The sequence below is a fragment of the Lactuca serriola genome, chromosome 3 (assembly GCF_051521515.1).
Source record: "Lactuca serriola cultivar US96UC23 chromosome 3, Lser_US96UC23_V15, whole genome shotgun sequence".
NCBI classification, from domain to species: Eukaryota; Viridiplantae; Streptophyta; class Magnoliopsida; order Asterales; family Asteraceae; genus Lactuca; species Lactuca serriola.
Window position 1 is genome coordinate 87,554,570 of NC_136410.1, and position 11,107 is coordinate 87,565,676.

The following is an 11,107-nucleotide window of genomic DNA, read 5'->3' on the forward strand; positions in this document are numbered from 1 at the left end:
TCAAAACCAATTTCTTTGCTTATTTGAAGGTCCCATGGACCAAAACAGATAGGAAAGAACAATTTATTTGCCCCTAATCAATGTAATTTATAATCTAAATCACTTTCTAACTGTTATGACCTAAAAACCAAAATCACAAAAATCATAATTCATCATATTCGAAGTAAAGTTCAAATTTGACATTTAAAAGCTGAAAATCAAACCTTTTGGGTATCCTTTGGAATCCCATAACCATTGGAGTACATCAGGACCACCAAAAGTTGCAGATACCCCCCCGCTTTGGCTTCTTTGTGGGTAAGCAAGGACGCAGAATGGAAACATGGAAGCCCCCGACCAAACCAATCAGTGAAGGGGGCAAGTCGACGACAAGGAAGTGATCCGCTGCTACCTTTTGTGGTTTGCTCATCGCCTACATCTTTGTCTGGCGTCGACCATGGGGGTGGTGCGTGGCGGTGTCGAATCCTAGCCGATTTTGGAGACCGGAGAAAATCATAGCGTATGTGTTTCTTTTAAACAAATAGTATCACAGTGAAAGGCGGTTCAAAGCAAAACATTACCTTTTACCGTTGGACTGGTTGAAATCGACGATTGCTGCAAGAAGAGGAAGGTGGAAGGAGTCGATGGACTGAACAACGCCTGAATTTCTTTTTTTCCATCTTAGCAAGCGCTTAACCGACATCATTGGAATAAGAATGGATTTAATCGAGGGCATGGCGGTGCAACATCTGATTGGGTGGGAGAGGCGGTGGAGGGAGCAACCGACTCAAAACAAACGAAAATAATGCAAAAGAAAATAAGGGGCCAAAAATACAAAAAGGATAAATTTTTGTGGCGAATTTCAGAAAAAAAAAAGTTCACTGTACATAAGTGTCCTCACAATTTATTATATATATAATTGGACCGACCATTTGCAAGTGGACTTCCCCAATAATGGGCTACTTTTGCAAGATAATAATCAGCTACTTAATGTTTCGCATGCTATAAATCTGGCTAGCATCCCGATTCTAGAATATGCGTTCCAGCCCGTCCAAAAAAAAAGAAGAAAAAAAAGAGACGTAGGCCTAATAGACTGCAATTTCGTTATGGGCTCCTCTCAGGTCAGCCGTCAGCTATTACATATTTTTGGGCTACCTCAACAATTAATTGGGTCATTTTCAGAAATTATCTTATCAAACGGCTGCCGACGCTCATATCTTGTGATCTCGCTCATTGTGCTCAATGCTATCCAAACTACATTCCAAAGTGCTATTAAGAATTTATGACTGTGAGTTTACCAGTTACAACTTCTCTTATTATGAATAAAAATCTTCTCTCCCCGCTCGCCATCCAGACATCCTCCCACCCTTAACAGATTAGTACCCTTCAGCCGCTCACCTATCATCATCGTTACCGACACGCATGAATGTAAATATACGATTACAATAATAAACCTATTTTTATGGTGGATTCCTTAAGGAAGGTTATTGCTGACGTGTTTCTCCTAAAGATTGGAAAATTTTGGAAGTGGACTAAAGTTCATAAAGTTTGGGTAGGGCAACATGTTGTTTGTGCATGAAAACGACACCATACGATTAGCGCTCATGAAGTTTGTGACCCACATTTTAGCAATTTTGTGTTAATGAAGCTTTAATTGTGTCATAATGTGGTAAATTGTACTACACTTAGACGAAATGCAATAAAACTTTAGAACAAAGGAAAAAATGGTTTTATTTTTCGAAAATTAGAGTTATAGTGTTTCTTTTACATTTGATGCTTGGATCGATCCGCATGACATGGATTCATTACTAGCTATCCATTATGGATTTGGTTCAACTCACAAAGTTAATTAATGATAAAACAAACAATTAAGTTTGATTTGTCTGGATATCTACATACCATTTCAAATTAATATAATATTCTACTGTGACGTAATTTGGATTATTAAATCACAAAATAAAGTTTTTTTCCACTTCATTTGATATTTTTCGAAGTATTCCACCGTTGTTGACAGTTGCCCAACTAAAACTGCACTTAAAACCAACTTTAGACAACATCTTTTTATACCAGGTGTGTTGCATATATTGTAAATTTATCATACGGTTGTACTAAAATTATTGAACATTCTATAAATAAGAAGTTGTAGTCTACATGTTAACCTCATCGATCAAAATTGACGAGGATGACAGTGACGTAGTAGACTCCGTCCAACAATTAGATGTTTTTTGTATTTGAAGAGATAAAATATCTACAGTCTTTTATCGTATCTGTAGAAGAAGATCTAGATCAGAAGTATGTAGTGTGCAAACATAAGATTGTTTTTTAAGGTCTGCATACTACATAGATAAAACGTCTCCTTTAGCCATTTTTCATTAGAGAAATTAAATATCCTCCTACAATTTCCTCCTACTTATCTTCTTAACCATGTTAAATGGTGACAAGTGGATTAAAATGTTATTAAGAAAAATTAAATATGACACATGTCTTCATTTGACATGCGTACGAGGATGGTAATAAGAAATTATAGGAGGATATTTAATTTCTCTTTTCATTAATGTACTTAAATAAGTTATTCATATGTTTAACCGAACTATAATTTTACTAAATGCCCCTTTTATCCATTTTTACTTTAATACCACTCATAGATTATGGAGGTTCTACATCTGTAATTTCTTAAAGATCAATAAAATTAACACATGAAATTGGATTTAATGAACATATAAAATACAACTACAATTACATAAATTATCATATTAGATCTATCTAAATTTCAACCAAAGCATATTAATGAGAAATGCATTACATCGAGTGAAAAGATTCATTTTTACGTGAATTGATCCAATCTAGATCCCTATTTCCTTCCAATATTTCTTTCTTTCTTCCTATTGTTCCATCGCTACATAAACATATGGAAGCTTTTCTAAGTCATCATTAAAGCTTGGTTTTACTATTTCTATGAAGATAATAAGAAATCCTTTTAGCGAGTTTCGACGAGCTTATGATTTTCTAATGATGTAATAATCAAATTACTTTCCTAGAAAGCAGTACACCATCATTGATTGGAAAAAATACCAAACTTTTAGGAAATCATATAGATCGATCATGATAATGATGATGGACGTACATGTACAAGAGTCTCCAACTTCCACGAGACGATAGTATCTGTGGAGGAGTCTCCGACAGAGGTGGAGGCATGGTATGTCACTGACAAAGGTGGAGGAAAGGCTAACGAGTGGTGTGTAGATTCTGAAGTCATAAGGGGAGGCTAATGTTGTTTGAGTGTGGGGTTGAAAAAATGGAGAAGTGAAATAGGTTTATGTAACGTCCCAAAATATAGAGTAAAATTTTCATTTTTAATTATAAAACCAAATCAAGTTGTATACCAACTAAAAGATGGTTAACATACGAGTTCAATTCCAAAAACCAGTTATCAGAGTAATTACCAAAATTCATAAAATGTGGAATCTCTTAAGGATGCGATACAATCAATTCACACCATTTGATACAAGAACTACCTGAAACATTTTAAACTGAAAGCTGTAAGCACAAAGCTTAGTAAATTCCTCAAAATGCCACATACTAAACATAATAATGGGCCCCGCCCTAGGGGTATATTTTAACTCATATGAATGCTATGGTCCACACATAGTCTTTCAATAACTTTTGTTTCTATAGTCCCCTTGGAGTCTTTCCTGCTATGGCCCCCATAGTATTTCATATAATTTGTTATGGTCTACCCATAGTATTACATGCAATTCACAAAGAATAACTAGTATATCCTAACATCAAGTGTCCTACACAATATAGTGAGAAGAATCATCTAAAATCCTAGAGCCAAATCTGACTACAGACTAAACCTCAGCCTATACCTCAAAACTGCCAAATTTGACCCAAAAGTCAAATTAGTCAAAAGTCAATGGTCAACGGGACGCAGGCCGCGAACCTTGACCATACGCATTGCGAACCACTAAACAACAAAATAGTCGCATTTTGCCCATAACTCACGTCGCGAACCCTTATAAGTTGTGCCGTGAATTCCCGTCTGAACCAACTTTTGTTTAAGTCCTTAAATCATTAAGTCCAAAGCTCATAAGCTCAAATTAAGACCTTCTCAGTGACTTAATGGATAAAGTTTACAACTTTATCCATTTTCATGTCTATAAAACACCATAAACCAACCTAGGTCATCAAGAAACCCAAAATGCTACAAGGATATGAATGGACCAAATAATAAGATTAAAACCTCTCTATTTCACCACAATAGGTTCAGAAATCATCAAGATGCAACCTTTGAACCTGGAGTTTTCCAAACTTCAACTAAGTATGGACCAAGATACCAAAACTTGCACAAAACTTATATATACAAAGAAGAATACATAAAGCTTCAAATTTGAGGACTTATAAAGGTCCATAATATGTTGAGGATGATGGATCTAAGCTGGGACAAAGCTTCTAGCACCAAGAGAGACTTCCTTCACCATTAAGCTTCATCAAAAAAGGCTTAAACACTAAAAACTCAAGCATGGAGGCTATGGTTAGGGTAAGGAACGTTTAGAGAAGATGGATGCTAACTAAAATGACCTAATTCCAAGAGATCATGCTCTTAAATACGGAGTAAAACCTAAAATCATGGGCTTTGGCTAAACCATCATTCATACCGTGACACTCTATATGTCGCACCGTGATTGGCCTGGCCTAGCAACGACCAACCAACATAAGCCCAAAACGAACCCAACCCAAAACTAATCCTTTAAATCAAAAGTCTTATACTTTTAACCCAAACTCTCATTCTTTTAAGGCCCAAACCTTATCGTTGAAAGCCTGAAACATTCTCATAAATAAATTAAAGTCCACCATTCTGAAATAAAAAATGTCCCAAAACCGGATGTTATAGTTTAAAAGAGGTCTAGTGAAATAGGCTTAGAAGAAGTTTGCAGGATTTAAAAGCTATATTGCATGTCTTCTAGAAAAACAGGGTGCACAAAAGTTTTTAGCAGGTCAACAGTCTTCTAAAAAAGCAATATTCTACTAAAATGTTTGTTCGCCCGCAAACATAATCCATACGATATTCTATTAGAAAAACACCAATCTATTAAGTTAAACGGTGTCATACAACTCTTGCTGTCGGTATTTACTATGTGGCACCTATTGTTGACGACAAACACCGCCCCTCGTCCTATTTTTTGCTGGCGGTAAAGTTTGACAGTAAACTTCTACCAAATTTCTCTCTTTTGATTTACCGATGAAATTAACTCTTTCTTCCTTATTTTTTTGCCGATGACAATCCTCAACACCACATCCTAACATCTTTTAAAAATGACAAAAATTATAAAAGTGTCACTATCAACTTATGTGGAGTGCATTATATATACAAGACAAAACTATAAAAATGCTCCCTGTGGATTTTCATTTTATGTGGTTACAATCCATACATTTGAAAAGTTGCAGATTTGGTCATTTTCAACAAGTTTTGTTGTGGTTTTGGTCCCTTGTCCGTTAAGTTTAATTGTTTGGCTGTTAACTTCTTTAAAATGATAATTTTACCCCAATGACCATTTTCTCATTTTTGTCTTTTACCATATTATAAGGACCATTTTTGCTTACATTCTTTTTATCTTAATGAAGTTTATATATTATAAATATTATTTTTAATATGCAATATTATATATTAATAAATATTGTTTTATTGGATTATTAATTTATTTTAGTTGTTTTTTTAATTCTTTTTGTTGGAGTAATTCTTTTTTATTGAATTATTATATATCAATATATAGTTTTTAATATATATTATTTATATCATAATAAATATTATATTATTGGATTATTAAGTTTTTTAGTTAACTTTTATAATTCTTTTTTTAAAATTATTTTTTATTGGATTATTACTTTTAATTTATTATTTTCTTTACATACTAAATATTATTTTATTAGATTATTAATTTATTTTAGTTAGTTCTATTTTTTTAATTTGTTTTTTGTCGAAGTAATTCTTTTTTATTGAATTATTATATATCGGTACATATAGTTTTTAATATATAATATTTATATCATAATAAATATTATATTATGAGATTATTATATATTACAAAATATTATTTTATTGGATTATTAATTTCTTTTAGTTAATTTTTTTTAATTTCTTTTTTGTTGGAATAATTCTTTTTATTAGATTATTATATATCAATAAATATTATTTTTAATATATAATATTTATATCGTAATAAATAATACATTATTGAATTATTAATTTTTGTAATTTCTTTTTTTTGAATTATTAATTTTAATTTATTATTTTTTAATATAATAAATATTATCTTATTGGATTGCTATTTTCTTTTTAACGTATACTATTAATTCTTTTTAATTATATTAGTTACATGAAATGAAGGTGTTTGACAGTCATCCTAACGATTTTGATGACGAGAGACAACGATTTTGTGTATCCCACAACTTTGTGGTGGAACCCATAAAATTGACAAGAACTATTATTATAAATTAAAAATAAATTAATAATCCAATAAAATATTATTTAGTATATGAAGAAAAGAATAAATTAAAATTAATAATCCAATAAAAAATAGTTTTAAAAAAATTACAAAAATTAACTAAACCAAATTAATAATCCAATAATATGATATTTATTACGATATAAATATTATATATTAAAAACTATATGTATTGATATATTAATTCAATAAAAAGGAATTACTTCGACAAAGTTTTTTTTAGAAAAAAAAGAATTAACTAAAATAAATTAATAGTTCAATAAACAATATTTAGTATATGAAGAAAATAATAAATTAAAAGTAAGAATCCAATAATAAACAATTAAAATGAAAAGAATTCAAAAAACTAACTAAAAGAAATTAATAATCCAATAATATTATATTTATTATGATAAAATGTTATATATTAAAAACTATATGTATTGATATAAAATAATTCAATAAAAAAGAATTACTCCAACAAACAAAATAAAAAAAAAACTAAAATAAATTAATAATCCAATAAAACAATATTTATTAATATATAATATTATATATTAAAAATAATATTTATTAATATATAATACTTCAATAATATAAAAAAGAATGTATGCAAAAATGGTCCTTATAGTATGATAATAGACAAAACTGCAAAAATGACCCCTGAGCCTAAAATTGTCATTTTAAAAAAGTTTACAGCCAACCACTTAAATTTAACGACCAAAACCACAACAAAACTTGTTGAAAATGACTAAATCTACAACTTTTTAAACGTTTGAACTATAACCACATAAAATGAGAAACTACAGGGACCATTTTTATAGTTTTGTCTATCTACGATCAAAGATCTCTAGACAACATTGGCAACAAATCAAAAATGTGTTTTATCTAGTTTTATGTTATTGTTTGTTTGTTTGTTTTTTTTTTTGTTTAGGTAAACCAACTACCTAAGAGAGCTTTTTAGGAAGGGAATAAATATGTGTATTTGATTTAGAATTTAATTTGCTTTAATATTTATAAGTTAGTGATCACGTTTTTATATTTTTAATAACTCATAGAAATGCATCTATAGATAATTGAAAAAAAAAACATTTCCTATTATTCCAAACCCACACGGGAGACATTGGGTGAAAAAGCTGGTACTCTTGCATTTAGGGTTTACGGTTGAGTTTTTTGAACCAGACATGTGATTTTCAAACTCAGTATAACGGCATTTACATTGTTCATATGACGTTATCATCTACAAAAAAAAAACCAACATTTGGAGAGAGTAAAAGTATACCGAGACATGTACAGATTTTGTCACCGACTACTCTTTCACAATCGTTAAGATTTGAATACAGTCCAATGAAATTATTTTTATCATATTTAAATTGCATAACATCTTTCAACAAATACAACCTTAATTAAAAGTCATATGGGTCCATAGTAATAATATCAATTTCTTTGTAATGACTATAAGTCTATAACGCGAGGAGTAGCATATATGACTGTAACATGATATTAAAGCGAACTCAAAAAAATATCCAAGATCCATCTAAACAGAATCTAAAACTGGATGACATTTTTAACAATCATTAAACTTTTTAAATCATGATACTTTCTTAGTTCATTAATTTCCAGTTCTAAATCTATTAATTGTCCTTTCAACTCACTTTCTAAGCAACACTTTTTCAGACAATTATATCACAAAAATGACCTAATCAGTACATACAGAAATGGAACCAAAAGAATATATAAATTGCTAAAAGTTGGCTCATATGAAAGTCATGATAACAAAATGTCAAGTTTCTTTTTGTATTTTCATACAAACAATAAGAAGTTTATACTATAAAAAAAGGTGTGTGTGTGTGTGTGTGTGTGTGTGTGTGTGTGTGTGTGTGTGTGTGTGTGTGTGTGTGTGTGTGTGTGTGTGTGTGTGTGTGTGTGTGTGTGTGTGTGTGTGTGTGTGTGTGTGTGTGTGTGTGTGTGTGTGTGTGTGTGTGTGTGTGAGAGAGAGAGAGAGAGAGAGAGAGAGAGAGAGAGAGAGAGAGAGAGAGAGAGAGAGAGGTATGGGGATGGGGTTGAGTCTGGAAAAGGCTAGGTCTAGTAGTAGTTAAGGAAAGAGGTTGCCTAGCTATTGTTATGTTTCACAGAACTGTTAAACTAGAAGTCTGAGGAACACAGTTTCCAGATTGAGAGAGACAGTGAGAGTTCTGAAACAATTCCACAAAATCAAAAGATATTCTGCCCCACACCTTCACCTCCATCTTCACTTCGACCCGTGGCTATTGACCTAAAAATATGTTAATGGGACCAATATTTATTAGTAAAACTTGTTTAATTAACTTACGATTTCTAAATAAAAATTTCAAAATCTATCAATTTTAGAACCCAAAAGGAAAAACAGCACCTAATTAATTACTCTTTCTTAACTCCCCCAACTGTATTCCGGTATTATCTAATAAACCATTGAGCATGTGATCGGATCAAACTTCTGAAACAAGTAGCTACTTGCTGTGTATTTCATGGGTGAAAGATAAAAACATTTCATTAAAACAATTACAATAACAATAGATAGACTAACAAGAACTTTGAAGCGCTTCTACGAGAAAATACAATTTAAACGTAGATCGACTACCCTAAATAATTCTCTCTTTCCAATCTTCCCATTTCAATCTTTAACGAAATTACTTGCATGATAACATATAGATTCGTATCCAACCTGGCATATTTCTCTACTAAAGTTATGGAAGTGCCGCGTACTGATTCATGTGATTCCAAGCTTGAATCCTATTCCAGGTGTTGATGTCTCCATTTTGATCATTTTCTGTGGAAGCTGGATTCACGTTCCCCGATGCATAACTGTTGCCAAAGAACCACTCAGTCGCCATAGCACCAACGCCTCCGTCGCCACTGCTGCTACCAACTTTTCTTGATTCACCGCCCATGGAGGATGCTATCGGTTTTGAAATTTCAAGATTCTGAAACAAGATTGGTTGTAAGCCGGTTTCTTTTTGCTGATGACCATGTTCTTCTCCAGCATCACCACCGAACAGCATAGCCAACCGCTGTTGCTGTAACTTCCAATGCAAATCTTGGTTTAAAGAACTTAAAGACTCTATAGAAGAAGCAAGATTGGTATTCTGATGAAGATTCGTGTATGTAAAACCCATTTCTTGAAAATTTCCTGTCGCTCCTCCACTTTGATTGTGATGATGATCTCCTTGCTTTGTTACATTAGTTGACAAACCGAAATTAACCCCTAAAGGATCGAGGTTCATGAAAGGTAGATTACATGATGTGTCTCCATATGAGGAAGAGAATTGGTTAATCCTAGGAGGGAAGTTTATCCCTCCAAGTTGAAAATCCATGAGTGGCGGTGAATGACGATCCAACAACTTCAACACTCCATTATCCGATGATGAATCTCCGATGGTAAACTTTGAAGTGGAAGTCTTTGACGTCTTCTTGTTTTTCCGGCATCCTCCTCCTATTGGGATGTTGCGTAAGGCTCCACCTTTGGTCCAGTACCTTCTACATGTCTTGCAAAAGTGCCTGGGCTGCGTAAGGTTATAGTTGTTGAAATAGCAAAACTTGGTATTTGTTGAATCGCATCTTGGGCACTTGACGGTTTGTTCCGGTGGCCTCAACGAAGATGTTTTTCTGCCACTACCACCCGAGCTTTGGGTCTCATCTTTTGTAGCGTGTTTTAGCGGTATTTTGTTAGACATCAGAACCTGATAGAGAGAGACAGAGAGCTAGAGATTCAGACCGGAACCCTAATAGAAATTTATGAGAGAGAGAAAGAGAGAGAGAGAGAGGATCATGTGGGTGATTTGAGTTGCCTTTGGCAGAGGCAAAGATACACTCTATTCATGGTTTCATGCATGATTTTGGAAGTTGAAAGAGGGATGTTGATGGGCTCTTGTGAACATCATCAAGGAGAGTTAGAGGCTTCTACTTCTGTTATGTTGCAAGAGTTATACTTATACAGGCTGTATTTCAAGGGTTAATTTCTAAAAAAACACAAAAATGTAACTAGGCAACACACACGAAAGAGACTGCAAGAAAGACTAATTAAAGATTCAAGTACATATATCCATTGGAAGGGAAGTACTTCGGGATTTGGGTTGATTAGGGTGGGGAGGTGAGGTAATGTAAGACAAAAATTGGGATGATATGACAGTGATCTAGCATGCAAAAATCGAGTGTTACACATGTAACTCCCACCCTACCAAACAATACCAAAAAATAGAAATTTGGAAATTTATAAAAAAAGAGATGAAAGAAAAAAAAAATAATATAGCAACAAATTATGTGCGTTAGAGTGTGGATCTGTTTTCTAAAATGTATATAAGTTTAAGATTGTCTTTTAAAAAAATATTTATGGAAAGTGGGAGAATATATATATATATATATATATATATATATATATATATATATATATATATATATATACACACTAGGTGTGAGACCCGTGTATTATACGGGTTGAGTTATAAAAAAATTTAACATTAAAGTGTAAAAAGAAAATATTTTTTGATGTACAACTTTAAAGTAAGAAAATAATAAACGTATTTTTTACAATTTAATATCATATATATGATATTTAATATTTTACATATATAAGTATATGACTTAAATTTTAAAATTAAAACAAACCA

General features: G+C 32.1%; 1 protein-coding gene across 1 annotated transcript; it reads right to left on the reverse strand.

Annotated features, from left to right (window-relative positions):
* Positions 1 to 8,932: 8,932 nt before the first annotated feature.
* On the reverse strand, positions 8,933 to 10,397 carry LOC145092820 (dof zinc finger protein DOF5.7-like). The gene has a single exon (XM_079030802.1). The coding sequence runs from the start codon at positions 10,172 to 10,174 to the stop codon at positions 9,188 to 9,190; it is 987 nt and encodes a 328-aa protein (XP_078886928.1). The 5' UTR covers positions 10,175 to 10,397; the 3' UTR covers positions 8,933 to 9,187.
* Positions 10,398 to 11,107: the final 710 nt, after the last annotated feature.